We start from the raw sequence: 19,489 nt of genomic DNA, 5'->3' as shown, positions 1-19,489 counted from the left end.
ATGTCCTACTGCAAATAACAAACTCTGCACTTCTGCCACCTCTTGGTCAATTCAATTTTAATTTTTTTTCCAGCTTTACCTGTATTTCAGCAACTAATAATATACGTTTGAACGGCATCCTCATCTCAATATCTGCTACTTAGATTATGCGTAAATGCTGTCGAGTGAAAAAGTCTCTTTTTCGTCGTTTATGCCATGATGAAGGATGTAAAATGTGAGTAAAAAGTTATGATCATGGCAAATGGAGAAATTTCTGATTGTGGACAGTACCTCAAGGAAGTGTCCTTGGTCAGGGCCGTCTTAAGAGCATCATGGGCCCCCGGGCCAATTCATTTTTCTGAGGCCCTACCTGGCGAATTCTCGAAAATTTGAACTGGTTCTCATTTTTGTGAGGCCCCTGGGCCGTGCCCGGGTGAGCCCATTCTTTAAGACGGCACTATCCTTTGTCCCACTCTTTTATCGATAAACTCAATCAGAGTATTGATGGGATTGTTAACAAATTTGCAGATGACACTAAACTAATGGGGGGTAATCAAGAATCCAAGCAATAGGGAGATACTCCAGTCGAACTTGAATATGATTACAGCATGGGCAAATGAATTGAGGGTTGACAAGTGGATGGTCACTCATTTTGGTTCAAACAACCCACATTCCACTTACGAGTTGATACTATCACTATCCGAGATACATGGTTCTCACATCCTAGAGCAGGACCCCTAGGCTGGAATCTTTCGCAGGGTCCCTTTATGATGTATTTATAGTGTGAAAATACAAAAAATGATGAGAATCATCCCAGGCCTCAGGGTTGGAGCCCTGTCATGCCCCCCCCCCCCACCCGGATGCAACTAGGATCACCGCTTTGGGAATTTGCATTGATGAGCAGTTTAAGTTTTCTAAATATTGCTCAGTGGTAGTCAATTGAATGCTCAGTTTCATTCTTAAAAAGGTCTCTTCTCGTTCTCCTAAAGTCATTCTTCCACTTTTCTGAGGCCTAGTTCGTACTGGACTGGAGTAACATTTTTGAGACCATACCTACAGAGGCACATAGACTTGGTTGAGGGAGGGTGCAAAGAAGAGCTACGCGTGCTCTTGTGGGCACACAAGGCTTGTGAAAACACACTTGCTATGAAAAAGACTTGATTTCTTGAATATGTTTACATTGGAGGAACGTAGGTGTAGTACAGGGGATATACTAAAAGTTTTTAAAATTTGGGTAGGATGGACCATGAGTTATTACTTCAACGTCAATAGAGTGCTTCGACAAGGGGGACACCAATATTGTTTAGTACATGGGAAAATTCCAGGTTGTGCTATCGCAGGGAGTTTTTCTCTAATGGGGTTGTGAATAAATGGAACCGCTTACCCCCCCCCCCCCATCCCGCAGGTTGAGATGATTTCGATTTTTTTCTCAGCCCAATGTATGAAGGAAAGGCTTTTTACCTGGATATTATACCGAGGTGAATTCGCTGCCTACTAGTCTCCACTGGAAATCATACCCAGTCCTCTTGCAATCCAGGCAAGTTCTCTATACACCACTGGGGACAGGACCATTCCTTCCTTATTTATGTTCTGTGGTTTGACGCGCTGAAGTAGAGCGCATAGTAGCCCTCCTTAACTTCCCAGTGGAGGAGATTTGCTGAAGTTAAGGGAAGCCACTATATGCCTCTACTTCCGATTGTCATGCTACAGAGCGTAAATAAGGAAGGAATGGTCACGTCTCCTGTGGTGTATATGGATAGCGCGCTTGCCCGGATTGGGTTCGATTCCCGGCGGAGACTAGTAGACTTTTCTTTCCAAGTTCACCTCCGGCATAATATCTAGGAGAAAAAAGTTTCCTCTTCTTTACCACCAGGTGTCATGAAAATTCTACCACAATAGACATGTTTAAAAAGACAATCACAATTTTTTTATCGGCAGTGTGTTGTATTTTCTCATAATTATTAGTACAGTCGACGCTCGTTATAAAGATCATTCCATTATAACGACCCAAATCTTTTCATAGAATGACTGTCATATATGTTTTTCTTTCGATATAACGACCTCTCTCAATATAACGTCCGTTTTCGACGGGTCGTTATATCGAGTGTCGACTGTATTAGCTCTTTTTTTAGGTTTCTGCAATTTTTTAGATATTTCGGCAACCATATTTTGTATGAGCATCTTTTTTTTTTTTCGCCCATTTTGTTGTGCTTTTTTCTCGTTGTGATCTTTGCATTTGTATATAACTTTTTTTTTTTAAAAATGTGTATTCTTTATATTCACCAGCCCCAAATCGCCAAGCCCAAGAGTAGTGACCAGAACCAAGAAGAGAGCGCCAATAGCGCCGAGATACGAAGAAGAAGAATCCAAGTTCCCGATAACTCGCTCCATGTCCTGCGGAATTTTCCAGCCGAACAACACGGACGGCAGAGACGTTCCGTTCAGGAAGCTGTCTCAGCAGAGCCAGTCGCACGAAAATCTCCTATCCGCAAACTACGGCGATCTCACCGGTCCGTTGGAGAACAACAGTCGTAAGCCGGACGTAAAGCCGGAAGCCGGTTCGAAATGCGGTCGCGCCAGCACCTACCCAACCAAGAAATCGGAGATGGTCGTCGCCTACAACTCGGTCCCGGTGATAAAACCCGCGAGATCGAAACACAGGGCGGCCGGTCTTCCGCCTCTGCTCGAGAAGTCTGTGGTGCGGAAGGAGAGACCTTCTTTCCCACCACCGGAAATACCCGTTAGCAACACCGCCTGCAGGAAGGAAACCGAAGAACCAACAACAGCGAAACGCGCCAGTGAGATCGACACCTCGAAGCGGGACATAGTGGACATCAATGAGGTTTGTGTGACCTTTGAAAGCAAAAAGACTGACTCGACGATATCTTTCATGGACGACTCCGATTTCGAAGAAGAGAAACTGTCCCACTGCCCTCAGAACAGTGTCGCGTCGCAGGTCAGTAGTAGTAGTACAACCCAGGGTAAAATAGTCATCGGCGCAGGCACGCCAAAATGGTTCGATCACTACGACAACAGGAGGGGGCAGTCCGACGCCGTTTGGTGCGACGGCAGCGAACAGCTCGCGCTGAATTCCGCTGAAGACGACTCGGTTTTCAGCGACCCGTCGCCGGTCGAGAGCTTGAGCAGCATCGAGTCTCGGAACGACACGTCTAGTCCAAAGAACGTCGACAACGACGAAGAACAGTACCGTACGGTTATTTCCGTTGGCGGGGGCGAGCAATCCGCCAAACTACGAAAGAATCACTGCGGTGATGACGATTCACGCCGCGAGTTTTTACAGCCAAAGAACGCCGCGACCATCAAACTGAAAGTCAGTGCGGATAATCAAGACACGAGACTTTAACCGCAATGAACACAATCATATATATATATATATATGCGTATATTATAAATGCCTTCTTTCTTTTACCCTTTCCCCCCCCCCCCCCAGGCTTATTTGCTTTTGTTTGTTGTTGATTGTACACGTACTTTCTTGCGAGACAAAAACTCTCGAAACCTAGATGCGATACTATATAAAGTTGGCTTTGGAAAATGCTCGATCAATTTTGGTACTTTATTGAATCCATATGACGATGGTCTTCAATGTCTTTCTGAAACATGATCGTTCCAACAGCCAATCAAAACGAAGAAAAACACCAATTATTAGAGCCCGGATTATATGCACTAAAAAAATGGCAAAATACGCTCTAAACATATGCAAATATGCGCTTAAAAATGCAAAAACATGCGCTTATGTATTGAAAAATAAGCACTTAAAATACAAAATGTGGACTGAAAATCCCAAAATATTCATTAAATACCCCAGAATATGCACCAAAAATCTTAATGCAAATCTTAGTGCAAAATGTGCACTTAAAATGCAAAATGAGAACTTAAAATGCAAAATGAGCATTAAATACTCCAGAATATGCACTAGAAATCTTGAAAAAGTCGAAAATTCCGAAGTATGTACAAAAAAAATGAGAAAATACGCATTAAAAAATCGCTATGCAAAAAAAACAGACGTGTTTTTAAAATACATATTTTCTATTTCTTAGTGCATATGTATTCATTTATAACCAAAATATTCCCTCATATATATATACCGCATATGCAAATAACTTCTACATATTTTTTATTCAGGCATTTTGTAATTTTTAGTTTGTCGTGGCTGCTCAATAACGAAAACACCAGTAACAAAAGAATTTTGACTATTTCTAAACAAAATTTAACGCTTTGACATATCTCTAGAAATAGCCTTACAATAAAACGCTAAATATTCGTAAAATACTTTATAAATATGTGTCAATTCACTAAATTTCACCTGCGGGGGATAAAAATTGATGTTGTGAAAATATTTATTTGAACAATATTATTTGTATGAACAATTTATATGACAATATTTATTTGAAAAATTATTCTTTGATTTTATGCATTTATATGCATTAATGCTGAAAAAGGTCAAAATATGCAAAAGCATTTGCATATAATCCGGGCTCTACCAATTATCATCAGGGCCGTCTTGAGAGCATCATGACCCCCCCACCCTTTCCGGGCAAAGTGATTAGGGTGAGACAATACTGTAATGAATATAATTATTTTATTTATTTACAAGAACGTGACACGCGCCGATGGTGAACTCGACGGGCGAAATAGAACAACTACACATAAACGTTTGTAGGTTGGTTGTGTCGACAGGGAGCAAAGCCGCTTGAGAGTACCCTTAATCTTAATATTCTTGAAACCTTGAGAAATGCCTACCTACCGATTAATATGTTTATTCTCAAAAATTTGAACCAGATCCAGGACCTGACTTTGGCAGGTGCGAAGGGTGTGGCCGTCAAATTTTAGGGGGCCGAAAAACAGGATAAGAATGATTTAATTACATTTTGACTTTTAAAAGTGAATTTAATTTACATTTTACTTCGTAAAGCAATACCTTAAATTATTGTCCAAGACCTAAAATTCAGACATCTAAGATGTAAAATTCAAACATTGAAGGCCTAAGGCTGGGATTACACTATAAAAGTTTTGCGAACAGGCTTTTATATAAAACTTGAAAAATACAAACAATAAACAGATCAGTTGCATTTGCTCGAACCAATAAGCTGAACGATCAGCTTATTGGTTGTATTTTTCAAGTTCCATAAAAGCACTTTTAGAAAACTTTTACAGTGCAATGCCGGCCTAATACCAAGATTACACTATAAAAGTTTTCTAAAAGTTCTTTTATAAAATTTGAAAAATTCAACCTGTAAGAGATTATTGGTTTCATTTGCTCGAAAGTAACCTATCAGCGTTATTGGTTGGGTTTTTCAAGTTTTATGAAAAAAAATTTATCAAGCTTTCATAGTGTAATCCTGGCCTGAGAACAAAAATTTAGACATCTAAGATGTAAAATTCAAACATCTAAGATGCAAAATTTAAACATTGAAGACCTTAAATTCAGGCATATATATGTAAGACCTTAAATTCCGGCATGTAAGACCTGTAACTCAGACATCTAAGATCTGAAATTTAGACATCCAAGATGTAAAATTCAAACATGTAAGACCTAAAATTCAGACATCAAACCCTTTGGCGTAAGGTTTTGACAGAATCTGTTCTATGGAGGGCAACAAAATACTTGATTGAGCCCGTCCCTGACCAGATCTCATTTCCATGAGGGGGGGGGGGGAAGCCTCTAAACTTGAGGACATAATAGATACAGTATTCAGTATAATAAAATAAAAGAGAAAAAACAGAAACCATGTTTCGACAATGTTAGTGAGCGATGAGCAATCATCACGGTGTTTATCCGTTTTCCTGAAAAACGGGATCTCAAACATTTTCCACCCGCTCCACCCATTTCCCTTATGAAGAGTCATTGGCGTACGCAAAGGGGGGATTTGGGGTTCTAACCCCCCCCCCCCCCCCCCTTTAAGCCAAGATTATAGTGTTATTTTGCCGGAGAAAACGTAAAACCCCCAGAAGGAAAAACAAATTTGAACTCCCCTCCCCGAGAAAATTGTGCCGTACGCCTATGTGAAGAGCAGTTGTAAGCAAAGCATTTCTTTGAAAAACCTTTGTCAGGATCACTGCCAAGCTGCACCCCCTGACGAAGGTTGGCGCGCACAGTTTGAGAAACCCTGCTAATCCATCAACGTGTTGACAAATCCAGGGCCGTCATTCGAGGGAGGGGAGCTTTTGAAAATACAATAAAAATGGTATATATACATACAAATATATATATACTAGGGGCTCTGCGCCCCATGCAGCCTTTGGCGCCCAACCCCCCCCCCCTTCTCATCACAACATGTCTTGTTTATTTCGTCCCACTTCATCAGCGTTATGGAAAGGGACACGTGAAAGCACAAGCTTACTGAAGAAGCGAATTTTACAATAATAAAACAACATAAAACAAATGTGATTCATCAAGTACCCCCAGAAAACTTGCCCATGGGGTCCCCAGACTCCAATTCGCTGAATTTTAGCGGGGCCCAAACTGGATTTATCTCGGGCTATCGATGTGTTGCAAATTTTACAATGTTAAACGACAGAAAAAAATGAGATTCATCCAGGGCCCCCAAAATGAAACCTGTAAACATGGGGGGTCCCGACTTGGAAACTTGTTGGTCATTCCCCGCTGCAAGTGCCATGAAAAATTTTCATTTGTATTCATTTTACCAACGAATAAAGTCCAAGGCCCCCAACCAATTACCTGGGACACCAGTTCGCATACTTTTAGTGGGGCCCCCAGATTGGCTTTATCACGGGCTTTCGCTGTTGCAAATTCTAAAATGTTAAACAACAGAAAAAAATGAGATTCATCCAGGCCCCCAAAATGAAACGGTCATCTGACTCGGAGCTTGTCATACATCCCCCCTGTGAGTGTCATGGCAAATGTTCATTTGTATTCATTTTACCAACGAATAAATTCCAGCCGCCCCCCCCCCTCTCAGTTGCCCGTGACCAAATTCGCAAATTTTATGGGGTCCCCAGACTGGATATATCTTGGGCTTCCGCTATCGCAAATTTTTCAATGTTAAAGCAGCAAGAAAACAACGAGATCCATCAAGGGCCCTGGAAATCAAACCTTTTAACTTCCCCATTAAGGTATACGTGTAATCCCCCGGGTACCCCGACCCTGTGTGTTGGGAGCACTGGTGTTATATGTATATTATACCTCTCGACATGCCCCCCCCCCCCACAAGGACAGGGCTGACAGGGGCCGGAACGATTCTTATCACTTTTTGATTTTTCACACTATAAATTAACCATGGAGAGCCCCTGAAAAGCTGGTTTGGGGGCTCGCCATCTATTCCAGTCTAGGCGCCCTGCTGTAGGATGTGGGAGCCTCTTCGTAAATGCACGTAACTTGGTCCCGATGGGCCAAATGGGTCCCGAATATGCTAGAGTTAAATGAATACTTGACCCAAAATCGTAACCGATTTCCGTAACAGAAAAACATAACAGATTTCCGCCACTCAAAAAACGTCACCCATTTCCGTAACATAAAATCGTCACTAATTTCGGTTGCTTAGAAACAGGCACTTTTCGAGTTTGTGTTTTATATTATAGAGTAGATATACATACATTGAGTTCATGTGTGTTTTCTTTCTTTGCCTTCCCCCCTACCCTGGAAAACGTTGAAATGACGTTCATGGAAAAATCTCTACAAATTTTTCTGTTGAAATTCTAAGAACATGTTCAGTATTGAGTAGAAAATTAGTGTCAACCAGCAATTCTCAACCTTTTTTCTGAGTCACGGAGCCCTTTTTAGTATATAATTTCTACGACGGAGCCCCGTACGCTACGTTTTTTTTTTTCATTTGGTCATAAAATTTACTGGTTCATTTTACTTTCATCGAGTGAACGCGGAGCCCCCCTCAACCAGTGCACGTGGAGCACTGGTTGAGAACCGCTGGTATAGACAGTACATAGTTTTCTTTGTAAAAGATTTTTGATGTCTTTGTGGGGAAGAAATGATTTTTCCGCTCCAGCGACTGCATAATGATTTATAGGGGTATATAACTTATGATTTTTTAGTGGTTTTCCAGTTTCCGACAAAAATTTGCCACCCTTTACATTTTGCAGCCCAGGGCAAAGGCGTGGGCATGAAAAACATTGAGAGGGCTGAAAGTTGCCAGTCGTTCCGTGGTGAGCCTCGAGCCCGTATGTAGAAGGGTGCAGTGCCTTATTTATTCACTAATTGGGGAAGGGGGTTCTCAGCCCCCTAACACAAAATTTATTGGGGGGTTGAAATAGCCCCCCCCCCCCCGCCATGTTCTGGTGCCTATGTCCCATGGCAGTATGTTTGTTATTAAAAACTATTCAGGGACAATTGAAAAGATGAAATTTAAGGGATGGAATTTGCGCCCCTTCTGATACTACGCCCGGGAAACCACACCCCCTCCCGCTCCCTTCCTAGTTGCAGCACTGTTCGTTCGTCAGAAGGAAGTTCTGTTGCACATAGTGTAGCTTTCCATGCAAAAAGCGCAATGGGATGGGCGGAAATTTGCGAAATATCTATGCTATCTCGTAGTCCCAGTAAGATTTTGAAAAATATTCACGTCTAAAAAAATGACGGGGGTAATTAATCCGTAAAATGCCACCACAACAATCGTCAAACTTTTAAATTAGGATAGATTGGGTTAAGCACAACGGGAATCGAAAAGAAGAGAGAGCGCCAAAAGTGGAAAAAAATCCGAAATGCTCCCTCCAAACGAAATGGGTGGTGATGATGATGATCCCCCCTCAGAAGTTCTCTTTTTTTTCCAAGAGAGTGAGGAGAAAAAAGAAGGGGAGAAAACTGACCAATCCCCAAATAGCGTCTGATTTTACCTCGCGATGAAAACAAACCGGCTTGAAAGAATCGCGTACCTCTTGAGCCGCCTCTTTCTCCTCCTCGTCTCGCTGCCCGAGTATGTGAGGCGCAGAACAAAACAGTACATTTGTTTTCGCCGCTATTTCGTACCTCTCCGCTCACATCCCCAGTATGTGTTCGGCCTTAGTGATTTAACGGGTGTCTGGAAGAATATGGTGGACACATGTTGCACACGTCTCCCGAAATTTCGTACCGCATCATATTTTACCTTCCACAGAAACAAATTCTGCTCTAACTGTTCCAGGGCCATGGTCCCCACATCTTGGAGCAGGGCCCCTAGGCTGGGATCTTTTGTCAGCCCACCTTTGTGGGGGCCATGTCCAGGGCAAGTTGAAAGTGCATTAAGCAGTGATTACAACCTTGAAATGAGATTCCTTTAACAGAAATTGTATAGAAAACACCAAAAAAATCAGTACAGTCGAATCCCGTTATAACGAACGCCAAGACACCGGAGGAATCACTTCGTTAAAACGAAGTTTCGTTATAAAGGGATTCCAGATTACCTAGCATTGTTCCGGTGTAAACTTATTTGGAGGATTAGAAAAGTGTTCGTTATAAAACAAAATTTTCGCTGTAACGGTATGCGTTAAAACGGGATTCGACTGCACGTGAGCCCTTCTACCAGACACATCATCCGACTTGGCCAACCATTTCAAAACTGCAGCTCTGGTCCGGGCCCCCACATCCTGGAGCAGGGCTCTAGGATGGGATCTTTTGCGGGCCCCCTTTATGATGAATTTACAGCGTGAAAAAGCAAAAAATTGTCCCGGACCCCATCTCCGTGGGGCCAGGGAGAGTGGAGCCTTGTCAGCCCACCCCTTGTGGGGGGTCATGGCTCTGGTATCGGTAATACCCCTAAGCCACGAGTAATACGGGCTACACTGTTGTGGTAATATGAACAGACCTTCCGCTCACAAAATGTCTAAAGGTTGAGAACTGTGTGCATTTTATAGTGCAGTGATTCCCAACGTGGGCGATGGAAAGTGCCAGGGAGGGGGCGGTAGAAGCTACGGGTATACCATAGGATCCTATGGGTTAGATTGCGTTGGGGGAAAAAATTTCTGAAGGGGGCGACGGGACAAAAAAAGGTTGGGAAACTATATCGCAGTGAATAATGACTAGTCGAATCCCGTTATAACGAACGCCAAGAGACCGGAGGAGTCACTTCGTTAAAACGGAATTTCGTTATAAAGGAATTCCAGGTTACCTTAGTATTGTTTCGATGTAAACTTATTTGGGGGATTAGAAAAGTGTTCGTTAAAACGAGATTTTCGCTATAACGGGATTCGACTGTTTATGCAATAAACTCTCATAATTCTGCACCGATATTCTAACTCAATAACGAAGGAGCAATTGAGTTTTTCATTTGTGAAGTCCTTAAGCTAAGCAGGGTATGAAAAAAATTCTTTTGATAAAATTTTACTGCTAATCAACTGAAACAAATTCGATTACGAATATAGGGTGACCATACGTCCCGTATTTCCTGACTTTTTGGCAAACGTGTCGCGTTTTTTTACACGAAGCCTACCTACTACACCTTTATTGAAGTCAAAGATCGAAATTATTTTTCAACTTAATTATATATTATGTTATAACTATAAATAAGAATATTAATCTCCTACACACATTGTCTTGATGGAAGCTTTATTTTATGGAAATTAGTTTTAATCCACGGCAATTTGCAGAGTAATGGCTTCATTTTCCTCCATTGATTCTTCCGTAATTTGAGTAACATTCGGCAACCTTGTTCACTTTTTTTGGCGATGTCCCGTATTTGAAATCTAATTTCCAGTATTTCTTCCGATTCGCTCAGCGCGACACGCCGTACACTCACCAGTAAAGAAAAGCAGCATGAGTTTTCCTACAGAGCGCAATACGGTTCACGACAGCGCTTTACGTCGGGCGTGATTGGCCGACTGCTTCTGGAGTCAAATGCGTCGCGGTTTTGCCAATATTCTCTTCACTCTTTCCTTTTCGTTCCCTCAAACCGGAGCATGCAGACGACAGTAGCTGATGCCAAAGCCATATACAGAAGTGCCAACTTTTGGAATCCGGAGATTCTCCCGATTGTGTATAGAAATTGGTCTAGAAATGTCTGCCAAACAAAGGAGATAATTTTAGTAGTCATTAGCAAATAATTGTTTAAGGCAGTGGCAATTGAGAACACTATCATGGGAAATTCTGTTCTGGATGCGGGAAATCTACTGGACTTTGTGACCAAGGATCTCCAGAAACGCACTGTCATGACCAATAGTCACTAATATTTGATGGTTACAACTATATATTAGCCAAGGAACATGGTTGTTTCTATAACAATTTAATATGCACTACTTGCGACTTAAGTTTCTCTTGCCACACTGGTTGAGAAATTTTAAGCTGGACACAGCCCCATTATTCTCTTCGCCCAGCCTTCGTATCTCAAGCATTAGCCAATCATGCCCAATGATTGGTAATTACACTTGAACGCATGTACAGCCTAACAAAACCAATTTTGGGACAAGCTAAGAGTATAAGGTCCTGGTAGAGGCCATAATTGACATGTTACGAGACAAGATGGCGACCATTATACAATGCTGCTCGAAAACAGCAAGACTAGTCCCAATAAAGGAACATTAGCCAGAATAAAGCCACCTTATACCACAACAGGAAAGAAACATTTGCAAATGACTGATCAAGGATTGACACACAAGTAACCTAGTCTAATTAACATACCTATTAACCCATCGTTACCTAAAATTTTGGATTTAAAGTCCCAATAACAAAACCCAATCCAAATGAAAGATGTTATACAACTAACGTTTAAGTGCAGATACCTATTACAATATGCTAATCCTAATTAGAAATACACAAAAATAGACGAGACGTTTAAGAAGTACCGTTTCAATTGTTTTTAATTCAGCTCCGTAGAAAGTAGGAAATGTTTGGAAGTACAATTTTTTTTTCTTCAATTTTTTCAAAATTTAGTAATACTGCAGTCGTACAAAACAGAACAAAAATGGAATTCCTGATAAGAAAAAGTAACAAAAACTTACTATATGCAAAATAAAACATGGAATTCTGGCATAGTACCATCTTAAATAAATCAAAAAAGGAAAATTTTACAAAGAAAAAAAATATAAAGTCACTATAAAGTTTATTGGTTTAGAAGCACTTGCGATGCACAATTGACGGACCAGACTCGTCGTACTCTTGCTTCGAAATCCACATCTGCTGGAAGGTCGACAGAGATGCTAAGATTGATCCTCCGATCCAGACGGAGTACTTCCTCTCGGGAGGAGCGATGATCTTGATCTTCATGGTGCTTGGAGCTAGGGCTGTGATCTCCTTCTGCATGCGGTCAGCGATGCCGGGATACATGGTGGTGCCTCCGGACAAGACAGTGTTGGCATACAGATCCTTACGGATGTCGACGTCACATTTCATGATAGAGTTGTAGGTTGTCTCGTGGATGCCGCAGGATTCCATACCCAGGAAAGACGGCTGGAAGAGGGCCTCAGGACAACGGAACCTCTCGTTTCCGATGGTGATGACTTGGCCGTCTGGCAACTCGTAGGATTTCTCAAGGGAGGAGGATGAAGCAGCAGTTGCCATCTCCTGCTCGAAGTCAAGGGCGACATAGCAAAGTTTCTCCTTGATGTCCCTGACAATTTCTCTTTCAGCTGTAAAGATAAAAATATTCTTTAGGATCTAACAAAGGCTTACCATAAGTCTTGATAATTTGACAGACAGGACAAAATCTGAAAACTCAGACTTACAGAACTATATACACAACTATTTTGTTCAGAATGAGATTACAACCATTACATACTAATATGGTTATTTAGGAACTAAAAATGTCAGGGTTGTCAAACTGTGATAAAGGCAAAAAATAAACACCAGAAAATTACAAGCTATGTAGAAACAGCATTATCAGCTGGCAACTGAAAATGAAGTGATCATTTTCTCAATATTGCAAACGGGTGGAAGGAAATTGTCTATTGCCAATGTCTAAAAACTTCTGGTAATATTGATCGTTGCATGGCACGATACAGAGACAAGCACTGTTAACTAACCAGCATAGTCTAGTTTGTGTTAAGTTTCAGTAGACAAGAAAGTAAAAAGATATACAATGTTTTGTATATGATGCTTTTGTGTATGGCAACAGAATGACATTGTCACAGTCATAAAAACAAGCAGTGCAGACTTGCCTAGAAACAATTTATACAAGGTAAATGACTAATGCAATTTGTACCAATAGAATTGGATTGCCAATATCGCATTAAACTCAAGTCAGACTAATTGAAATTAGTCAATTTTATGTGCATTAGTTTTTGTAAACCAATTTATATGCAGACCAGATTTGTTTATTAAATACCTTACCAATAATGCAAAGTACCTATAAAAAATTATACAGAACTTTGGATGTTTGAAAATTATTAGACTGGTAGTTAAGAGTCCAGTTATATTAAAGTAACCATGAAAGACGAGAACTTACCAGTGGTTGTGAATGAATAACCACGCTCAGTAAGGATCTTCATCAAGTAATCCGTCAGATCTCGGCCAGCCAAGTCAAGACGAAGAATGGCATGAGGCAGCGCGTATCCTTCATAGATTGGTACAGTGTGGGAGACGCCATCTCCAGAATCAAGAACTATACCAGTGGTTCTACCAGAGGCATACAGAGACAGCACGGCTTGGATGGCAACGTACATAGCTGGAGTGTTGAAAGTCTCAAACATGATCTGGGTCATCTTTTCCCTGAAGAGAAAAAAATATTACTATATTAAAGACTTAACAAGATATCTAAGAAAAAGTTAGCCGAGTTTATAGACATTATCCAATAACACTGTTGAAATAGAAATTCATTATGCCAAAATTTTACCTGTTGGCTTTAGGATTTAAAGGAGCTTCGGTGAGCAGAACGGGATGTTCTTCAGGGGCAACTCTCAATTCGTTGTAGAAGGTATGATGCCATATCTTTTCCATATCATCCCAGTTGGTAACGATACCATGTTCAATTGGATATTTCAAGGTAAGGATACCTCTCTTGCTCTGGGCTTCATCACCTACGTAACTGTCTTTCTGTCCCATGCCTACCATGACGCCCTATAATACAAGTAATATCCACAAGTTAATTTGTAGTTAGGTGTGCATGACCAACAATATAAATTTGATCATTGGAAACGAAATTTGAGGAGTCTTGTCTTACCTGATGACGGGGACGTCCAACAATAGACGGGAACACTGCCCTGGGTGCATCATCACCGGCAAAGCCAGCCTTGCACATACCAGATCCATTATCAACAACGAGTGCAGCAACATCATCATCTGCCATTTTGAAGATTTAGTCTACAATACAGAAAATCTAATTAACACTAAACAAACATTAAACTGAAGATATTTAAAAACAGATTTGTATCAACACTATTTGAAATGCTATATAATTCTCTTCCCTAACTGTTATAAAAACTTGATAATCCAGATTGCCAAGACAAGCATAGTGATGTCAGGTTAATGTAATTTTTAGATAGATTCTAGGCGACGCTAGAAATGCTGGCTATTTCAAATATTATGAAAAATACAAAGTGCTGTTACATTAGGATTACATTTCTATCAGGTTGCACGTTTCTTATAACTTCTGCATATGAAATGTTTCTTAACGACACTGGAAACAAAAGGCAGTCAAATCCCGTTATAACGACGGACTCCGAGAGACTGCAGAAATCATTTTGTTAACGAAATTTCATTAAAGGAACTGGGTTTTTGTATTAATATGTAAACTTGCATGGGAGGGGGGGGAAGGATTAGAAAAATATTTGTTAAAGATTTGCTATAACAGTATTAAAAAACTGGATTCACCTGTAGATTTTAAAGAGCGATATCAATCCGAGTGCAAGATTTTATTTTTTTAAGAGTCCAGGTTTTCTTTATACCGAGAATATTTGTAATGTTTGTTTCTGCTTCTATTGTTTTCTATGCTGGTTTATTTTGTGTCCGTAGTCAGTCACGGTAATTTTTCCTCGGGTCGGACATGTTTGGTGCCAAAAAGTTACCATGGGATCATTGTATTTGTTCCAAACATTTTAACCATCATAAATATTAATGAAACAACTAACCTGGACAAATTACTCGCGAACGTATAAAAATATCAATTTGATACAAAACGTTTTGTTTTTAAACGATCGTAAATGACGAATTTTTATCAGCTGTCTGACAAAAATATCTGGAATGAATTTTATATACAGTCAAACCTCGTTAATGAGTCACTCTTGGGAGAGCAAAAATGCTACTTAGTAGACTAGACTTGTTAAACGGAATAAGCCATAGCTGTGCCAATTCCTGCCAGAGGACAATTGGAACTTCCAAAAAGTGAACCAGTAAGCGGAACGACGTGTTAAGCAGGTGACGCACAAACAAGGTTTGACTATTCTATTAAATGAGTAGCATGCAGAAAATTCTTGGTGCCAATCAATATGGATTTTTTAGTTATTATGGAGACTAGTTAAGTCATAGCCCGTATTAGTTTATTTATACCAGTTTAAAAAATAAAGACAAATTTGATATTTAATACAAATTCAAAAACAGTTAGATATGTTAACATTAAATATTTTTCCTTCAACAAAGTTTAAAATATATTCTTCAAACTAATCCAAGGCTTATGCTAGTAAGCACTTATATATAATTTCTAATAATCTTAGTATTTTGATTGATCAATATAAAATTAGGCTCTGAATGTTTCAACCATTATCTAGGATTTGTTGACACCTTTAGAGTAAAATCTTTGCATCTGATCTGACCAAAAAGTCAATTATAAAAATCAGCATTTTAAATCATTAGTGGTCAGACAGCCGATCAAATCTAGTCCAACCACGAGATAAATTTTTCTGCGTCATATCACGTCGGATGATTTTATTCAATTTTTTGGTAAAACGATGGCACAGAAAAGTTCAGTGACAGCTTTCACGAATGGCATGTCCTAGGATAAAATAGAATCGTTTGAAATGACATGACGTGCCGTAGCCAAATCTCATCTCATGATAGGACTAATTGGACCACAGAAAAAAATTATGGTGGGTCCGCGGGACTAGAGCAGCAAAAACTTTGGGGGGCCCCCCTTCCAATTGTTTGGTGCATCAACGATTCTCCTAATCTCTCCATGATCAAGAGATCGTGGAAGAATAAGTGAATTAAAAATTTCAAGTGCCAATAAGCGGTTCTTAGTTGCGATTACTAAATTAAAGTCGAATGACAATTCTATACGAAAGCCATAATGAGCAAAATCACTGGACAAGATACCGATATGAATAATCAATGTGCTAGTCATAACTAAATACAAGTACGGACCTAGCACTACCATCCAAGTATCAAAGATTGCATACCGAGTCTAATCCAAACAGCACAACAGGTGGTTCAATATATTTTCAAAAAGTCAAAGCGATTATCGGGGATTGAACAAGCAGCTCAAATAACTGCTTCTAAAATTTTAATTAAAAAAACAAAAGATTCGAGCCACCAACACACTTCGAGAACACAACTCAAAAATCGAAGTTGAATACCAAAGCACAGCACCACATCCAATGTGGGGGACAAGCTACTTACCAGCCTACAAAGCCACGAAAGGAGAAGAATGAAATGCTCAAACAAAACAGTTTCCAATCTCTTTTAAAAAGAATCCACAAAGAGAAAGAAAATGAGAGCACCACTTAAAGTCATGTCACTACCATCCTTTAAAAAAAAAAAAAAAAAAAAAAGGGAAAAAAATAGGTTTGAGTATGAATTAGGGGAGAGGGGGGGAAGAACCCTCATTTACATATTCGATAAGCATCCATGGCCTTGAGCCTGGGGGCAACAAAATGATGAATCTCCCGAATCGCTTGGGTGAACAATCGGGTCGAACGTCCATAAATAGAAATATATATTCTTTTGACATCGATCCGATCTTCCCCCCCCCCTCTTCGCCTCATTTTCGTCAATAAATACCGCGTCAAAAACTTACCGATAGATCGGAGGGGCTCGAGACACCGAAAACGAATCCACAATGAGATCCTTTAAATTAAAACAATTCGGTCCAGACGAGTTCGGTCCTCTAACGGAAATCGGTAGCCAGTCCTATAGATATAACCCGATAGAGACTTCACAGACGAGATTCGTAAAAATCTCAACGGGAATACTACGAAGATCTAAAATCCAGACGACGAAATACGATTTTTAAAAAATATTCCAAGCGAAAGGATAGAGACTCGTATTCTCAAATAATCAGACTTTATAGAGACCACCTCTGGGGAGGAAGTTTAAATGTCCAATTAAGATTCAGACGACACATTTACATTCAATAACTTACGCAAGTCCTCAATTAGCAGAAAATATTCGGCAAGCCCCAATATTAAAAATAATCCCATAGAGACTTCGATCAAGAAAATCCGCCCCAACAAAAAGCCAGAACGGGAATGTCTGGAGTAAGCGTCCCTGCCTCCCAGACAATTTTATTGACCCACCCACCGCCGCCATCTTTGCTAGACAATCAGCACAATAGACGTATCGAGATCGGCACGGGTCACTAACCGAAAAAAAAATCCAGACGACATTCTCAGCACAGAAAAATCCTCAATAATATCAATATCCTTCATTTATATACTAAAAATCATTCAAATAAGAAAAATCCGTTAGAACATTCATCACTTACAAAAAAAAAACCCACTACAAATTTATATATCCAACGAATTTTGATTAGATAAACGATCGAGATTTATATACGTTAAAAATTTAGACTTTAGATTTAGTTTTAATAGATTGAAAAGAAACAAGATCACGAATTGCATTGGAAATTTAAATATTCAGGATAGAGGGGGAAAAAAAAAAATTTACGATTTACACGAATGTTATTGAATTGTTAGGGAACAAATATTACAATTACGGATTTAAATTTAGATTAAAATTGTGGATTCATACTAGAAATTACGAATTTCCCGATTTGAGTGACACCTCCCATTATACAGGTACGTGTCAGTTCCCCACAAAAACTCAAAAATTATTCAATAGATAATGGTATTTAAAAATGATATTACAATTATCAAATCTTATTGAGATATAAGAACTCAATAACATCGGTGAAAACTTTACTAAAATAATATTCAATAAGTAAACCTCACCTAATAAGTTATTACAAACGAAACGGAGCACAGTGGTGATACGCCCAACTCAGAACAGACCGGCGACCGAAATGGACGTGATCAAACTGAGGGAGGTGGAGCAACGAGGCAACAGGTAGTCGAAACACGGGGGGTGGAAGGTTTATATAAAGATGGGGTGAGAGAGAGCTGCTCCTCTATTACGTCGACGCAGACGACAGCGGCGTCTCTTTTGCATACGCTATCGCGATACGGGGAAAATATATATATACATATCCCTCTCTCATACATAAAAATCCGAATTAGTCACAGACGGCTCACCAATCGGAACACACGCCCTCCCTGTAGAAATTGAATCGACTCGTCCAAGTTTCATCATTGCCATATATGGTAAAGTAAAAAATTCTAGCCCTCTGATTGGCTGTCGAGGCATTAACCGGTGGTTTGCCGGTTTTGGTTAAAAAAAAGAAGAGGGGATTCCGCCGCGTGACGTAGGCCATTTTCATGAGTGGAAATACTACGTAAGCCATTTTCGGTTGAAGGCCTATTTTTTTTTTTTTGTCGTTGCACCCATTTCCTTTCCTCGCGTTTGGACCTTGGTAAAAATATGGTAAATAAGAAAGAGAAACACCGCTAAAGATCTTGAAGAGTTCTCCCTTAATCCTTTTTTTTTTACCGAAACACGGTCAATAATTCATGGACAAGTGTGGCCGCGTTTTTATTTTTAAAAAAAGCACAAATCGAAGTTATAATTGCTAGCTACTTAAAAAGAAAGGGGTTGATCTTAATAATTTTCGGGTGAGAACTTCTTTGCATCCATTTAAAGAAACATTCCGTCAAATCTGTTGTTGGAACAGACGAGACGTTCTGATACAGTTTCTTTTCACACCGGAAAGAACGGTTAAGAAGACCTGCGAGAAAAGGGGAGGTTGGCTGTAGCTTATATGGTTATGAGTTTTATTTTCTGTTTTTGCTGTAACGATTAAAGCAGATGCATTGCTGGAAATGCAACTGTTTTGTGATTTGAAACTTTAAATAGCCTTTGGTCATGTGATTGGCTCGTTAAGTTCGTCAAATGGTCAATGAAAATGAAGACTATATCCGAAGTTTTCGTAACCGTGTATGCCATTTTACCAATTGAAAAACTAAAGTGATTGATTATCCAGATTTTCGAATTGACTTTATTTTTTTCGTTTGTGTGAAATATTGAAACTTTCTGCACCAACACAACTAGTAATTGGTGTTATGGGGATAGTACCGTAAAAATAAAGTAGAGGTGAGCTAAGGAGAGAAGTTAGGACGGGTGTTGGTTAACTTTCTGTGACTAAAATTTCACGGTCATCTTTGAGTCTTCATTAATTCCCTAAAGCTTATCGGCTGGACCGTCTTAAGAGCATCGTGGGCCCCCGGGCCAAGTAGCTTTTTCTGAGGCCCTATCTGGTAAATTCCAGAAAATTTCAATTGGATCTCATTTTTGTGATCTATAAATTCTAAGATTAACTCACCAAACCACTCGGCTGTCAGTTTCCACAATGAT

The 19,489-nt window shown here is 39.9% G+C and overlaps 2 protein-coding genes across 3 annotated transcripts in view; one reads left to right on the top strand and one right to left on the bottom strand.

The window, feature by feature from the left end:
- The window catches only part of LOC149070889 (rho GTPase-activating protein 44-like), a 73,777-nt gene extending 70,234 nt beyond the window's left edge, over positions 1-3,543 (top strand). The window contains exon 16 of the mRNA XM_089248503.1: positions 2,266-3,543. Within this exon, the coding sequence (XP_089104629.1) occupies positions 2,266-3,343 (1,078 nt within the window). The 3' untranslated portion in view covers positions 3,344-3,543. The remainder of the gene's footprint in view (positions 1-2,265) is intronic.
- An 8,442-nt stretch (positions 3,544-11,985) lies between these two features.
- On the bottom strand, positions 11,986-18,035 carry LOC149070888 (actin 403). 2 transcript variants are annotated; one of them, XM_089248322.1, is made up of 5 exons: positions 17,974-18,035; positions 14,034-14,173; positions 13,707-13,930; positions 13,320-13,582; positions 11,986-12,504 (listed from the first exon to the last, which is right to left on the bottom strand). In XM_089248322.1, the coding sequence occupies exons 2-5, from the start codon at positions 14,157-14,159 to the stop codon at positions 11,987-11,989; spliced, it is 1,131 nt and encodes a 376-aa protein (XP_089104448.1). In that variant the 5' UTR covers positions 14,160-14,173; positions 17,974-18,035; the 3' UTR covers position 11,986. The 2 variants fall into 2 exon arrangements, with proteins under 2 accessions (XP_089104448.1, XP_089104449.1); XM_089248323.1 differs by lacking the exon at positions 17,974-18,035 and adding an exon at positions 16,424-16,712.
- Between the last annotated feature and the right edge of the window lie 1,454 nt (positions 18,036-19,489).

The sequence above is a fragment of the Pholcus phalangioides genome, unplaced genomic scaffold (genome assembly GCF_987345545.1).
Source record: "Pholcus phalangioides strain wild (caught in Gottingen) unplaced genomic scaffold, Ppha-v1.0 ptg000020l_1, whole genome shotgun sequence".
Lineage (NCBI taxonomy): Eukaryota > Metazoa > Arthropoda > Arachnida > Araneae > Pholcidae > Pholcus > Pholcus phalangioides.
Note: the sequence above shows the minus strand (reverse complement) of the source record. Positions and strands in the feature narration are given on the sequence as shown.